We start from the raw sequence: 16,373 nt of genomic DNA, 5'->3' as shown, positions 1-16,373 counted from the left end.
CCTACACAAAGATGTATAATTCCCCTAGAAACATAATTTATTCTGTGGCTTGGTGTTTTCACATCTGCAGCTTATGAATATAATTTCGTTTTTACAGATTAAATCATAAGCTTTTAAACTCAAATTTATCTTATTATAAGCATTCTACTTGCCCTCTTAAGATTCTTTTTTCTCTAATCTCATGACAAGGCCATATCCACACTCCCCCCAGCTCTTTGAATGGAGCCAGCTGTCCCTCCCACACACCGTGCTAGAGCCCTGCACCCCCGTTTACTCCTCAGACCCATTGCTTACTGCTCTCCTTCCCCTGGTCCTGTGAGAATGGCTCTGCTTTCTTCTTCCCGTTGTCTGAACTGCTCTTCACCCACTAGAAACCATTTCTTGGATCCCTCTGCAGACTTGCCACGGCTGCCTCTCAACTCTGCACTCTCCATTTTTTCCCCAAATATATTTTTTTAATTTACTGATTTTAGAGAGGGGAAGGGCTAGTACGTGTGTGTGTGTGTGTGTGTGTGTGTGTGTGTGTGAGAGAGAGAGAGAGAGAGAGAGAGAGAGAGAGAGAGAGAGAGAGAGAGAGAGAGAGAAACTTGATTTGTTATGATTTGTTGTTCCACTTATTTACTCATTCATTGGTTGATTGTTGTATGTGCCCCGATGGGGGATTGAACCTGCAACCCTGGTGTATCTGGATGACACTCTAATCAACTGAGCTACCCAGTCAAGGTGCATTCTCCATTTTAATTTCACCCATAATTTCCAAAACAGGCTCTCCCAGACTGGATCTGGGGAAACTGAGTGGCCAGTCTAGGTCCCTGATCTTCCCTCCATGGGAGGAAAAATGCTCTGCCTAGTCAAGGCACAGAGACATTTTTATGGATGAAAGTAAAATGTTACCCCCACAGGCTATAGGTAAGTGTTTACAGAGCAGAAATCTATAGGTTGCAGACAGTGAACTTGACAGGCTTATAAAAACATTAAGATTTTAAATGTTTGGCATAAAATAACAAATCCTGGAGATATCTATTCCTTTAATCCAAAAATCTGGGTTGTGTTTTTTCCAGAAACCAACATTTTTAAAATTAGTATTTGCATCTACAAGACTTAGAAAATAAAGACAGATAAATGTTCTCTACAGAATATTCTTTCTCTGTGATTTACTAAATAGTTTCATAAATACCTGTTCTGATATGGTACAATATTTAGTATTATTAAGTAAAAAATAGAGGGTCAGAAGTACTGATAGAATGGTACCATTTGTGTTAATAATAAAAAAAAATACATAGGTAGATATATACAACAGAGATGATAGCTAGGTAGCTAGCTAGGTACATACATACATAACTGGATAAGAACATGCTTGAATATAGAGAAAACATTTCTCGAAGAAGGCTCAAGACGTTGATAATTATTGTCTCTAGTTAGGAGACCCATAGACTGGAAGATGGGTGAGAGAAAGATCTATTTTCTACTGTTGATCTTTTTGTACTGTTTATTTTTTTATGTATTCTGAGAGACTGACAAACTGAAACATAAACAGACAGATGGACAATCACACATACACACACACATACACAAAGTGGGTAGGTAATCTCAACCCTAAATTCAATTTATGAACGTGAAAGGCTGCCTTCCTAACTTGGTCAATGAAACCAGCACCGTGTCTGACATTAAAAGACTAGGGGCACACTCACTTCAATGTCAGAAGCAAGACAATCACCGCCCCTCTTTAGCAGCGATTTTGTTAATACGTTGAGTAATTAGACAAAAGGAGAGAAAGATGACAGAGGTGGGGAGAAAGAAAGGGGAGGGAGAGACTGGGAGGAGGGAAGAAGGAAGGAAATTTTATGGAACAACATCCTAGGTTAGGGATCAGCAAACACTTTCTGTACAAGGCCAGACATCTTTTAGGGCTTGCAGGCCACACGGGCCCTGTCACAGCACTCAGCGTCCAGTTACAGTGCAGAAGTAGCCGAACACAACACCTCAGGAAACGAGTGCCGCTGGGTTCCACCCAGTAGTCTTTATTTACCAACACTGGAATTTGAATTTCATGTCGCTTTCACATGTCACAAAATACGATTCTTCCTTTGATTCCACCCACCCTCCACCCCCTACCCCACAACCATTTAAAAATGTAAAAATAATTCTTATCTCCTGGGTTGTCCAAAAACAGGTGAGGCAGATTTGGTAACCGTGCCCTAGATGATTTTAACAGGGATTTACTTCCGGAAGTGGAACTTGACGGGGGGGGGGGGGGGGGGGTACAAGAATACACAGTATGGAAGGGAGAAGAGAATTTTACTTTTTGTTTTGACATAACTATATATTTGAGAAGTGTTTTACCATAACCATGGATTAATGACAAAAATGTTAAAAATCTAACTATTAAATATTAAACAAACTTATCCAATTGCCTGTTTTTCTATTTTTTGCATAGTAAGGGAAAGGGTTTTATAGAAAGGCTGTAAAAAGTAATCAAATTATAAAAATGTTGAATTTTAAAACAGCATGTATTTTTTCTCCCTCTCCAGATCAAAAGCACCTGATCTCTTTAGCTGTTCATTGCAATCCTGTAAACAGAGTAACCCGAAGGAATTCCTGTTTGCTTTATATCTAATCTGCGAGCCTTGCTGAACTTTAATTGAGAACAGTGGTGTACACACAGTTCCTACATTCAAACCAGTTCCTTTCTTCCCCCCTTATTTTTTTCTGGTGTTGAACTCCAGCCAAACATTAAATTACCTTGGGAAGTAAAAGGTAGAAGGGAAAAAAAGCCCAAAGACTGTATTTGGCCTCATTTTACAAGGGCACTCAATCTTAATTTAGGGAACCAGAGACAAATTTTTTAGCGTGAGAAGCATGAGAACTGGAAAGAAGTCAGGGTTTTTCAGACAAGCCTATTTTTTGTAAGTTTGCAGGTGAATGTGCTCTTGTTTCCATGCAGGTGGGGCTGAAGGTCAGGGGTGTGTGTTTGTCTGTGTCTATAAATCCACGCCCATTTTAAACCAGAAACATCCAGAATACACTTCCAGCAACAGCACTGGCTAGTTCAGGTAAGCAAGCAAAATTTCCCGATTATTTAATTAGTGGTCAAGCTCTGCTATATTTAAATAATCCATGTATTGCTATTTCAAAGTGAGGTCTTCAGTAATGGGGAGGGGACATTCAATGAAATTGTATATTTTTCTTTTAATGAGTTGGATTTCTTTTGCTGGCTTCATACTTTTATTCTCTACTTATATTACTGATATTATAATAAACTAGCATTGACCAAAAATGACCCTTCAAAAATTAGGGTTCAAGTAACAATTGTTCGTGTCTGTTTTCTTTTAAATTTTGTCTTATTTTAAAATAGAAAATATTTTTATAGAACATCTAAGTAAGTGATTTATGTTGACTTGCTCTTGAAAAGTAAAAGACCGGTGTCATAAAATGTGCTGGCCAATGTTTATAACACCTGATTGTAGATTTGGTAATGTGCGTCCTGGGTGCGCTATTGTAGGCTGCTTGCTCTAAGGCCATAACCATGTCATTCTCATCTGTGCCCCCAAGCAGCTTAACTGTGCCTCTGGTGTTAGGGAACCCTCAGTAGTCTGAGTAGTTCTATTTTCCCAAGGTAATCATGTTTGTCCAAAAACAAAAATATATAAATTGATCAGCATTATCATGGAATATATTTAATATCTATTTTATAATTTATCAAATAATGTAAGACAGAAATTCAATATTTTGATTTTTTAAGAATAGTCTTTGACATAATACATAATAACTTGAAATATTTTTTTTAAAAAGTTTGGTTCCCACTCACCTCTAAACTTTGCAGCTCTACATCAGGAAAACGATGAAGTTATACTTTGTCTTTTTCAATACAGATTTCACCTACTGATCTCTGTCTCTACCATGGAGAACCTTTTCTGATGCTTCCTTCAGATTAACTTTTCCTAACTCTGCTTTCTATCCAAGACCCCTGGAAGAATCTTAATGCAGCTTTTAAGGCAGCTTTCCCAGGAAAATAAACAGGCCCATAAAATTTTACATAGAATTTCAGGTTTTGAGCCTCCTGTAACTCAATGATAGACTTTCTAGAAGTCACTGGATCAAGGGTAATACCCTGCCCTAGATGGTTGCTTCAATTTCTCTGCTGTAATTTTCAGCCTGACAGAGACTACCTTCCCCACATTGGACTCTGTGGTCCAGATTCAGCTCTCTCTCTCCCTACTAAAATCTACCCTTTCTTTGCTTCAATCCTTATGGCACAAGACGGCCAGTCCTTAAGATACAAGATGGCATTCTGAATGCTTTTTGGTATTGATAACTTACAGGAATCTGACTTAAGGTTGTTATCAGGCACCATGGTAATTTTTAAACATGGTTTTTCAATTATTAAACACAAAGAAATTTAAAAATGGGTTCATTGAAGATTAGCAAGGGAAATCATTTAAATAGGGCTGACCCGGTGTGGCAAACCTTCCAATCCAGAGGGGAACTGAAAGTTTATACCACTGCCAAGGAAAAGATACCAGAACGAGAGGATGAGGGAGTGCCTGGAAAAACCTAGAATCTATAAACTTGCCCACCACCACAGTGTTCCCCCCATGGCTACGATTGCTATCATACAAAATGAGCCTATTACCACTGCCAAGCAATCAGTTATTTTAAGGTGCATTTGTCTTATAAATCTTTCAGTTTTCCACAATGCCTAATGCAGTCACATATAGCAACATTCATGTTTGAACAGAATTGCAAAACAGTCATTCGCTATTTTGTTGGGGAACTGACTACTAAATCATGTAAGCGAACAGGAAAGGTGCTCTGAAGGAATTGTAAATAAACATGAAAGATTCCTGTACATTTATTTCATATTTTGCCGTGATTTCAAAACTGCACATGTTAACTATTTTTCACATGGGTTTTATATGCTACTCATGCTGTAAGGGAACATCTCACAAGCATTAAACACTCCATGTAAGATATTTATCAAGTGGCTGAAGTCCAGCTCAGATCCAACGCAGACTTTTGTTTATATCTTAAGCTGCAGAGTATAAGCAACAGGACATTGACTTAAAAATCCATCTGAATTCTAGCTAACCAAGGGAAAACTATAGATGCAGCAAGTCTGTTCTTTTTAATTTTATATTGAATTTACAGCAATGTGACAATAAGCTCCATTGTTAAAAGAGCTGGGTTGCAAACTGAAGGCCAGGTGGCTGAGTCACTGAAGGAAGAATGAGAGAGATGAATGACTAGAGGACCTGAAAAACAGGAATCTCCATATTCCATTTTTTTCTCTAAACTCAATTGTAAGCAATATGTGTGCATGCCTAATCTTAGTATCTTGGCACAGAGATCAAGAAGAATCCAAAGAATACGAACGCATGCCAAAAGTCACCTTCACATCACACCTTAGAGTCGAAAGGCCTGATCTTACTTGAACTTCACTGTAGTGCTGTGAGCAGTAAAATGCAGTCCGATGTGGGCACTGAGTGCCCGGTCAAGTTTTCTTTCAACTTCACTGTACCGCTCCCGGGATGCCCAGGATGCGGCTTTCCACCAAGTGGACATTCATTGAGTTGATTGCATTTTTAAAATATTTTTAAAATAACATGTGAAGGAAAGTTCTAGAAGGTTGTACCATATCAGCATACACAAGCAGAGCAAACTGTTGGATTAGGTGTGGTCTGAATCTTAGAGGACAGTTGAAGTAATCTACTAGATTCTGAAAATTATTTTCTATCATCTAGCTTCTTCTGAGGGATTCTCCAGGACACATGATGTTACACTCAGCTTTGGCCCTCTGCCTCTTACTGGTCGCAGTTTCTTCCAACCTTGCCATTGCAATCAAAAAAGAAAAGAGGCCGCCTCAGACACTCTCAAGAGGTACTAGAATCTCATTTCATTTTCTAATCTCAGCCATTTGGATTGTTTTCAAATTCCTAGTATCTTACCCAGAGACCACTTATAAAGCAAATTCAATTAACTGGAATATTTTGTCATTTACCACTTTAAAATAGGAAAAAACAAAAGCCAGAAAAGATCAGTTGATTTTATTTATTTATTTATTTATTTATTTATTTATTTATTTAAATCCTCACTGGAGAACATTTTTTCCATTGCTTTTTCAGAAGGGGGTGGGGAGAGGGAGAGAGAAACATTGATGTGAGAGAGACACATCAATTGGTTGCCTCCAGTACACACCCCGACCGGGGCCAGAGATCGAGCCTGCAACCAAGGTATGTGCCCTTGGCTGGAATCGAACCTAGGACCCTTCAGTCCACAGGCTGACAATGCTCTAACCTCTGAGCCAAACTGGCTAGGGTAAGATCAGTTGATTTTAAAGAGTGAACCAGCCCTGGTAGGTGTGGCTCAGTTGGTTCAGGGTCAACCCATGCACCAAGATGTCTCTGATTAAGTAGGGGCACATGCCCAGGTTTCAGGCTCAATCCCCAGTAGGGGGAATGCAGGAGGCAGCAGATAGATGTTTCTCTCTCTCTCCATCTCCTTTCCTCTCTCTAAAATCACTAAAAACATATTTTTAAAAAAGCAAAGGCTATTGGGGAAAAAAAGTGAACCAAAGCAACTGAAAAACAGTAACAATTTGATACAGCTTTTATAGAAATAGTGGTGAATTGGTTTGTTGCCTGTAACTTTGGTTACCAGAGTCCTGGAAAATAATAATTGATGTGTCATAATGATATCCTAAAGGGAATTAATATCCCTCAAAATCTGCTCCAATTCCCTGTCCTCTATTCAGGCAAAGAAATAATTTGGAATGATTTTATGTAAGGATCACCAGAAAATTATATTTTATCCGGCCCTCTGAGAATTTTGGTTAACCAAGTGTTTGCTATATTGACTCCAGAAAACAGCTACAGTGGTTTTTGACATCATAATCTAGATCTATCTTTGGCTACATGTTTAGAAAACATTTCTATTTTATACTTACTGATTTCCTTTGGCCTAAGAAACAATATATCTTCATCTGTAAAGAAACCGTTTAGAGAGAAAATTCTCAAAATCAGTTCCTACATCTCCAGGTAATGGAAATGGGAACAAAATCATTTGTCTTCACATAAATAATTTAAAATTAGTACAAACCTCAAAACACTTTACCACTACTTGGAATAGTATATGAATGGGGCAAACAAAAGGAGATCGATTATAGCATATTTTCAAATTTTAAAATATTGACTTTCCAAGTTTGTTCATTTCTTAACAGAGTATTGAGCACCGGCCAATGTCCATCAAAGTTCAGCCAAGTTAATTCATTCTACTTTAGTTTAAAACCACAAAAACTATAAATCAAAAAGTCCAATGAGTTTATAAAAAGAAATAAAAGAAGGAAATATTTTCCTAAGTATAATTTCTCATGTATCTCTCCATATAAGCACAATAGTTATAGAACAATGAGCTCAGTAGTCTTAGTAAAGTGTAGAATACTAACCTCATCATTGCCTCTAAAGACCCTCCAGGACTGAGTTAAATAGCATGCTACAACTCTATCATTAAGTACCAACATTCTCTGTATTCATTTTCAAGTGTCTATTAAAAATATATGGTGGCCCCGGCCAGGTGGCTGGTTGGAGTGTTGTCCCATACACCAAAATGTTGTGGGTTCAATCCTCAGTCAGGATGCATATGGAGGCAGTTGATTGATGTTTCTCTCTCTCTCTCCCTGCCTCTTTCTCTCTAAAAAGAAAAAAAAAAAAGCAATAAAAATATATCCTCAGATAAAGATTTTAAAAAATGGTGAATTTCATGAGAAATATACTCAACATGCATGGTAAATTTTAAACAACTTGATGAGTCTGCTATTTCAGTTATTTAGAAACTATTTTAATTGGGAAGATGACGGACATCAGCTGGGAGCCCCATTATTAAGAACTGGTTTACATTTGGTTAAGCCTTTTACCATCTATTAGCATGTAGGAAACAACTGAGAATGAGGCTCAGAATAAATGAGGGAAGAGTTTGGGTATAGTGTACAGAGCCGTATATGGAGCCCCTTAGAGCAGGGGGCAACACCAAACAGTTAAGTAAAGAATGTGTTAGGAAGAAAAAAGACTGTTGGGAAAAGGTAATAAAAGTTTTAAGAAAAAGAACAGTGACCTCAAAATTCTAACTTCCTTTTGAGTCAAAAGAACCTCCCAGCACCCAACACCCAGCCCAGTGCCTGGTACATAGTAGGTACTCAATAAGTACATATTGTATAAATAAGTAATATCTCAGAGGACAAATAGACATAGCTGGAAATAGAATTATGGTATTGAACAGAGACCTTGAAGAGAGTTTAAACTCTGTATCACCTTTGGCTTGCTGTAATTATGAGATAAAGTGTATAACAAGTAATTCTAATACAATATGGCTCCCCTACAATGAATTGTTGGAGAGCAGGAATTATATTATCTTCCTTTTCATACCCAGTTCTAGAGGAGCAAGGCATACAGAGATGTTCCTCCAATGTTCATGGGACTAAGTTGAGCAGGAACAAAGAATAGTAATTCCTTCCACTGCTGAAGTTCCAGCATTGAGTGATAGTTAGAACAGAACAGAAAAATCAAGTAGGATCCCAGTCTCACTGGCTATTCCTAGAATAACTCTTATTTAATGCAAAATACAGTGTGAAGTTACTACATGGATTCAAGCAAAATTGTAAAGAAAATCTTTCAGGATTATTACAGCTAGAAGGGGTATTAAACTAACATAGTATGTCTCCCAATGTTAAGACACTAAAATCAGGCAAAACCAAACCAACAACATTACTGGTAAGAGTACAAAAGAGTGCAACCACTTTGATAAAAGTCTGGCAGTTCCTCAATTGATTAAATGTAGATACCATGTGACCCAACAATTCTACTCCTGAGTAGATAACCCAAGATATATTTAAAATATATCTACACAAAAGCTTGTATACTAACATTCATAGCAACACTTTTTATAAAAGGCACAAAGTAGAAACCCCAAACTCCGTCAACTGATGAATGGATTAAAAAATATGGTATATCCATACAATGGAATATTATTTGGCCATATAGAGGAATGAAGTGCTAATACATGCTACAAAATGGATGGACCTTGAAAACATTATATTAAGTAAAAGTATCCAGTCACAAAAGACCACATATGAAATATATTCATTTTATATGAAATGTCCAGAATAAGAAATTTATAGAGACAGAAAGTAGATTAGGTGTTTTGTAGGGCTGGGGAGGAGGGATTAACGGGGTGACAGCGAAAGGGTACAGGATTTTGTTTCAAAGCAATGAAAATGTTCTAGAATTGATTATGGTGATGGTTGCACAACTCTGCATATATATAAAGAATGTACACTTTCAATGGATGAATTGTATTTATATGCGAATTATATTTTCATACAGTTGTTACCAAAAAGCAAACAAAGCAAAAACAAACCAACAAGCAAACATCATGGGAATGTGTTTATCTTGTTGTATAATTCTGCTCCATAATTTCTGGCCATCTTGTAGCCGTGGTATCAAAACCAGAAACTGCAGTCTGACAACATGTGAAACAGAAGAAAATCTGGGTCCAAGCTAGCCTAGAAATATTTCTATTTTTCAAATTAACTTGATCTTTCTCATCCGTAGGCTGAGACATTTCCTGAAACTACTCTGCAGTATTCCTGAATGTTTGTGTGCATTCTCCTTCTCATTCTTAAATCTATAATACTCTTTCCCCACTACCCATAACACTTTTTTAAAAGCTAGTCGGTCTCTCTCTACTCATTGCTTTGTTTCCATCTCCTTCGCTCTTCTGGATGCTTCCAGAACACCCATGTTTTATTGTGTTTCTCAACCAAGAAATGCCAGAATTTTTTCTGAATCAAAATTTAAAGCAAAAACTTTGGAAATCCTTTTTTCATAATGTATAATGACTTAGGAGGGGTCAGCATTTCTTGGCACTCAAGATACAAGGGCACTGTGTAGTATTGTCCAAAGTATTCTTCGTAGACTTACAAAGTATGCAAGGATTAACTGTTATTTTCTGCCATTCATTCTGAAACCAGAAATTTGCATGATCCAGAGATGCCCTTTTAATCATCACTAATAAGAGCATTTATTGAGCACTTACCAGGTTCAAGGACATAGACCTTGAGGGTTAAAACAGTCATAAAACCTCAGCACTATAATCTGAAAGGATACCACCTCTTCACATTTAATTATAATGATATATCCTCTATACCATATGTCAGGCAACTGCTTGGTAGCTTAAATATCTGTGGATAGATATCTGTCTGGCACATGAATATTTCAGAGCTCCTCTGTGGTCCTGAGTTAATTCGTTGATTTTTCTTCTATTTTAGGATGGGGAGATGACATCACTTGGGTACAGACTTATGAAGAGGGTCTCTTCCATATTCAAAAAAGGTGAAACACCTCTCAGTTAATTTTGACAGATCATATAGATACTTCCTCACAGAACCAAAAACTAGTAAGTTAGCTTTTGAAAGGATATCACACATATTTGCTCTACTATTGTATGCTCTTTCAACTAAGAGTTGCCATTAGAATGTTTTTTTTTACAATCAAGAGCTCTAAATACCTTTGTATTAATTTCTTTTTTATATATTTATTTTTTTAAATACATCTTTATTGATTTCAGAGAGAGGAAGGAAGAGAGAGAGAGAGAGAGAGAGAGAGAGAGAGAGAGAAACATCAATGATGAGAGAGTCATCATTGATCGGCTGCCTCCTACACGCCCCCTACTGGGGATCAAGCCTGCAACAAGGGCATGTGCCCTGACTGGGAATCAAACCATGATCTCCTGGATCATAGGTTGATGCTCAAGCACTGAGCCACACCTCTGTTGCTTTTAAAAAGATTTAATATGCATACATTATAGTCTATCTCTTTTTGTACCCAGCATCCTCTCAAAATTAAAGAAACATTTTTAAAACATCCTATATATCCACATCGTAATTCCTTTCTCCTAAGTTACAGTTAATATTCTAATTTTTTCTTACTCTAACGAGCAGGAAAGTCAATTAGCTACCACAGAAAACTTTTTTCAGAGGGTTAAAATCAAAATGAAACTGAAAAATGTATGGAGAGGGAACTCTCACTGAGATTGTTGGCATATTGAGAGTTGTTAAAAGAATGAATGGATGTGAAAACAGTCAAATGTTAACAGCATTTTTGTGAAAACTAAAAACAAAACAAAACAAAAAACTAAATAAAAACTTTGACTCTCCTGAACTCTTATACCAAATGTTCATTGGAAATTAATATCTTATTTATAATATCCTTTCATATCTGGAGACAGAATTGAGTTTTATTTTTATAACTGTACTACAGTGTACAGAGGAATGATCTGGTGAGCTTGTTAATCTACAGATTCCTGGACACCACCCCAGAGATCCTGAGTGGGCCTGGGATGCAGCCTGAGAATTTCCATTTCTATTGAGCTACCCGGTGATGCTCAAAGTCCTGGGGCCATGTTTTGAGTAACACTATTGCAGACCACATTGCTTTGATTTGTCAATCAGATTTTTACTGCAAGTCTTGTTGAAAGTATGAAAACTTTATATCTAATTTCACTTACATTTAGACTCGGAGTTAATCACATAACTTAACTCCACACTTTCTGTCTCTGTTTAGTAACAAGCCATTGATGGTTATTCATCACTTGGAAGATTGTCAATACTGCCAAGGTAATCTTAGCTCCTGAGATCTTATTGTATTTCCAAAAGACCTAGAAAAAGTGGCCTGGTAAAAATTGTTAAGACAGCACTCAGCAAATTCCATTAAAAAAAAAAAAAAAAAGACAACTGCCATGCCACCATTTTACTCAGGTGCCTGAAGACTACAGTGATTGTTAGCAATCTACTGAATATATTTATATGCTCTTTCAAATTTTATTGCCCTTTCCCCCCCACCAAAATAAAAGGGAGGGGTGGGAAACTTGCTCTTTTAACCAATTAGTTACATGAAATTTCAAAATTGGTGGCTTCATTAATGGGATTACCCCCCATGTGTCCATGGACAGACTCTGTCCATCATTGCTTCCCAATGAGAGACAAAGCGAACATAGGCCAATGAACTGTCTACATCCTAGATACAAATGCAAGCCAACGGAAAATACTAGGTTTACTTTGCTATATTATTTATATTGAAAGTGTCTTTATTCTTAAAACTGACTGGCATTCATTGTTTTCCTCCATAGCACTCAAAAAAGTGTTCACCCAAAATGAAGAAATACAAGAAATGGCCAAGAATAATTTCATTATGCTGAATCTCATGGTACATGACCTCTACAATGTTTTCTTAATATCACAACTCAATGGATAATTTGAATCCCTTTTTTCTCTATTTTTAAGACAAAAAGAGCTATCAAGTATTGGTGGGTATAGAATGTTATATGAAATTGTAAAAAGCCAAAATATACAATTTACTGAAAAGCTTGTTCACATAAAATATTTTCAAAATCAACTGTCAAAAACAATCCAATACAATAACATTTATTTTTTTCTTCTCTTCCTAGCATGAGACCACAGATAAAAATTTATCACCAGATGGACAATATGTGCCTAGAATCATGTTTGTGGGTATGTGTGTAATCTCATGCCATCAGATTTACAGAATCTGTAGCATTTTTGCTTTTATTTATTTTTAAGTGCTAGTTCAAGAGAAGTCATTTCTAACCCAGTCAATAACAGTTCTTGTTAGTTCTACAATGAAATTCAATATATCTGCAATATGTAAATTTAAATATTTTTTAAACTAGCTGATGCTATTAAATCAATATCCCAATGTACTTTCAGTAAAGTTCTCCAAACTGTGATGACAGAGAACTATGACACACTAAAATGAAAAAATTCAGGTTAACTCATCATAAATTTGTTTAACATTTATTTGTTTTAGATCAAGAGGCAAGAATGGTTTTAAGACTATTTTAGATAATTCCTTAGTAAATTATTCTTTCTTGGCAGATCCTTCTTTAACAGTCAGAGCTGACATAACTGGAAGATACTCTAACAGAATGTATACATATGAGCCTCAGGATTTACCAATATGTAAGTATTCACAAATTATCTTGAACAGTGATACTAGCTGACACTTCGCTGTTAGAAGGGCCAGTGATGCCCTGCATCGGTGCTTCCCACAAACAGTGCTGCCGACAAACCAGAATCACTGAGTTAGGTGGTGGCGGTGATAACTGTTTGAAGTGCAAACCCTTAGCTCCCATCAAAATCAGAATTTCTGGGCACCTCAGAATCTCTTTTTCAACAAGGATAATTCTTACAATCACTAATTTGGAGACCACTAAAAAGAATATACATTACAATTAAACTTTAAGAAAGCCAGTCCATTCTGTGAGTATCGAAGATCATGTGTGATTTCCTCAAAGTGAGAATAATTAAAACTTTTCCTCTCCCTTTAATGCCTGTAAGCAAGGAGGTTCAGTCTGTCTTGGGATTTTAATCTAATTTTTACAACATTCACTGTCAACTGTATTTAATAAGATAACTATGCATGTCAGATCCAGTGATATAGATACAAAATGATCAGTTTGAAAAAAATAGACACTCCCTCAAAACTCCTTTTATAAAATTGTTCATTTTAACATAAAGTTGATTAACACGTATATAATTACTATATATAAGTATACAGCTTTAGCATAATATTCTTTTGTGTGTGTGTGTGTGTGTGTGCGTGTGTGTCAAAAGGAACTTTATTGGGTGTTAGGAGTTCAGATGAGGTCCATGAAGGCATAATATTCTTTTTTTTTAATATATCTTTATTAATTTCAGAGAGAGGGAGAGAGAGAAAGAAACATCAATGATGAGAGAGTCATTGATCGGCTGCCTCCTGCACTCCCCCTGCTGGGGATCGAGCCCGCAACCCGGGCATGTGCCCTGACTGGGAATCGAACCGCATTCTCCTGGATCTAGGTCGATGCTCAACCGCTGAGCCATGCCCGGCTGGGCATAATATTCTTTAATGTAGATAAATTCTTATGTTTTCATAGCTATTCATTTAAATGGGCCAATTTTCGATTCAGGGGTTAAAAGATTGTTTGATAATTTTATTTACTAATAAAGTAATATATTTTTATTTTTATTTCAGTGATAGAAAACATGAAGAAAGCATTAAAACTTATTCAATCAGAGTTATAAAGGATTATCTCGAAGAAGTCAGATGTCATGAAGACAACTTTCTGGTTACTGATTACTACTAAATGTACAAACACATGAATTTTGTTACAGTACCATTTAGATTTTTAATATGTTTGCAATATGCTTATGAAGGTAAAATTATATTTCAATAAATGTCAAAATCAGCATGACAATGTATAGTAGTTTGACTTCTATCGACATCAGTAGCAAAGAAAGCTTGTCATGAGCTGAGAGTTAGGTTAGGGTAGAGACAAGAGGACCTAAATAAGAGATATCTACATCCAACCACCAATTCAGTTCTTCACAGGGAGCTCTGGAGGAGCTGGGAATAATTCTTAGAAGTGAGAGAATGTTTGAGATGGATAGAAATTTCCCAACCCATAGGATTTGATTGCATTTAAGTAGAATTATTTTGAAATATAGAAGTACACTTTAATAATGATATATATGTATATATACAATGTCTATGATACAGATTTTTTATTAATTCCAATGTTTCATGAGTTAGAGAAAATTAAGCTTTATCCAGGTTTTATTTGACCACTATTCTGTTCATTTTAAGCAAACATAATAACTAAACTATTTGGATATGAATAGGTTACCTAACCAATAACTAGAAATCAGTGCTAGATATCCATGTGCGAAAGAATATTAAATATCTTATATTTAATATTTAAATTTTAGATCATAGACTGAGAGTTGATTTTTAGTGAATACTAAGACATCAGAGTGCACTGGCATTCTCAGATTTAATGATTTAAAGTATGAAGACTAAAGTAATATAGCTGATTCCACTGTTGCACTACTGAGTGCAGAGGCAGAAAATGTCAGTGATCATTTGCTATGAACTAAGAAAAGGTTAGTTGCGAATTTAGTTGCTGTTTTAAGAGCTAACAAGTAAAATAACATATTCTCTATTTTTAATTATTGTAAAAATGTTACTAAATGATAAATTGGTTCTTCTTTATCATAAAAAAGTATGTGTCTTTGTATTTTAATATACATATGATTACTTTTTATTATATGTAATTTAATTATGGATATAATTATATATGCTAATATTTAATATATATAACACGCATAATTATTTGATAAGTTAGATTAGTCAGTATAATCTTGTAACCAATTTAGTTTTGTTTTCTACCCTACTTTAACAATTAAATTCTATATCCTAGTTGGTATTTCTAATTTCTTCACTTTATGAAATTAGTGATTTAGATTTGATCACTTCTGAGGTTACCCCTAACTTGAAATGTAGATCTATGCTTAGAATATATATACAGGGTGGAGCAAAAGTAGGTTTACAGTTGTTCATATGGAAAATAATACACTAATAAATAATAATACAAGAATTAACTCTGTGTTTCCCATACTCACAAATGTAAACCTACTTTAGCCCCATCCTGTATGTATATATACCTGTATAACTTTATTTCTATTTCTCTTAGCCTTGTAACTTCCAAAAATATTTTTACTCCTTTTCTAACACATCCAATAGTAAGAATTGAATTACTAACATCAACTCCCTGAAACAGGATGCACAATTCTGTGTGTATAGGGATATTTACAGAGGAGCAGTCAGAGCTCTCATTTGCATTTTAAAGCGATATATGAGTCAAAAAATTACACATTCACAAAGAGATTAAAATAGAGTTGTCAGTAAAGGATATCAGTTCCATTTAAATTAGAGATAGACAATTTTTAATATAAGTATGTACTATGAAATATTTGGGACTTATACTAAAAATGTATTTGCTTATGTGAAATTCAAATTTAACTGGGAGACCTGCACTTTCATTTGCTAAAAACGGCAACCCCAGCTTAGAAATACTGTACTGGATGCTCCTCCGTCCCCTCATTCTCTTTCCCTTCATTTTTTTGCCTAAAATAGCAACATTTCTTCTATATTTCAAATCAATCTCTCAATTTCCGAGTTTGGAAAAAAACTCAATAATTTTATAGCATTTAATATTTCCCAATTATTGAAACATTTGATGTCTACTCTTTGCCAGACATTGTGTTTGGTATTGTGGACCGAAAGATGAACTAGATAAAAACGAGGCAATTCTGTTCCCCTGCAGTATTCATAGCCTAGTGGTGAGATCTATAACTGATGGAAATAACTCCTTATTAAATCCTGTAATAGGATGGTGTGGGAACAGTGGAGAGACGGCCCAGCCTTCTAGTATGGCTGTGAGGCTTTACACAAATGTAGCACCTGTGAATCTTGAGATCCAAGAAT

The 16,373-nt window shown here is 35.8% G+C and overlaps 1 protein-coding gene across 1 annotated transcript; it reads left to right on the top strand.

Annotated features, from left to right (window-relative positions):
• Positions 1-2,832: 2,832 nt before the first annotated feature.
• AGR3 (anterior gradient 3, protein disulphide isomerase family member) lies at positions 2,833-15,096 on the top strand. The gene is made up of 8 exons (XM_081147692.1): positions 2,833-3,053; positions 5,742-5,877; positions 10,319-10,382; positions 11,613-11,665; positions 12,178-12,254; positions 12,496-12,559; positions 12,944-13,027; positions 14,082-15,096. The coding sequence occupies exons 2-8, from the start codon at positions 5,769-5,771 to the stop codon at positions 14,129-14,131; spliced, it is 501 nt and encodes a 166-aa protein (XP_081003818.1). The 5' UTR covers positions 2,833-3,053; positions 5,742-5,768; the 3' UTR covers positions 14,132-15,096.
• The last annotated feature ends 1,277 nt before the right edge of the window (positions 15,097-16,373 follow it).

The sequence above is a fragment of the Miniopterus schreibersii genome, assembly GCF_964146895.1.
Source record: "Miniopterus schreibersii genome assembly, chromosome: 9".
Lineage (NCBI taxonomy): Eukaryota > Metazoa > Chordata > Mammalia > Chiroptera > Miniopteridae > Miniopterus > Miniopterus schreibersii.
The sequence above is the reverse complement of the archived record's forward strand: the minus strand, read 5'-3'. Positions and strand labels throughout refer to the sequence as shown.

Coding starts and splice junctions, on each gene's coding strand:
- AGR3 (XM_081147692.1), top strand. CDS start 5,769: ATGATGTTACACTCAGCTTTGGCCCTCTGCCTCTTACTGGTCGCAGTT. Junction 10,383..11,612: donor CTCTTCCATATTCAAAAAAG/GTGAAACACCTC, acceptor GTCTCTGTTTAG/TAACAAGCCATTGATGGTTA. Junction 12,560..12,943: donor GCCTAGAATCATGTTTGTGG/GTATGTGTGTAA, acceptor CTTTCTTGGCAG/ATCCTTCTTTAACAGTCAGA.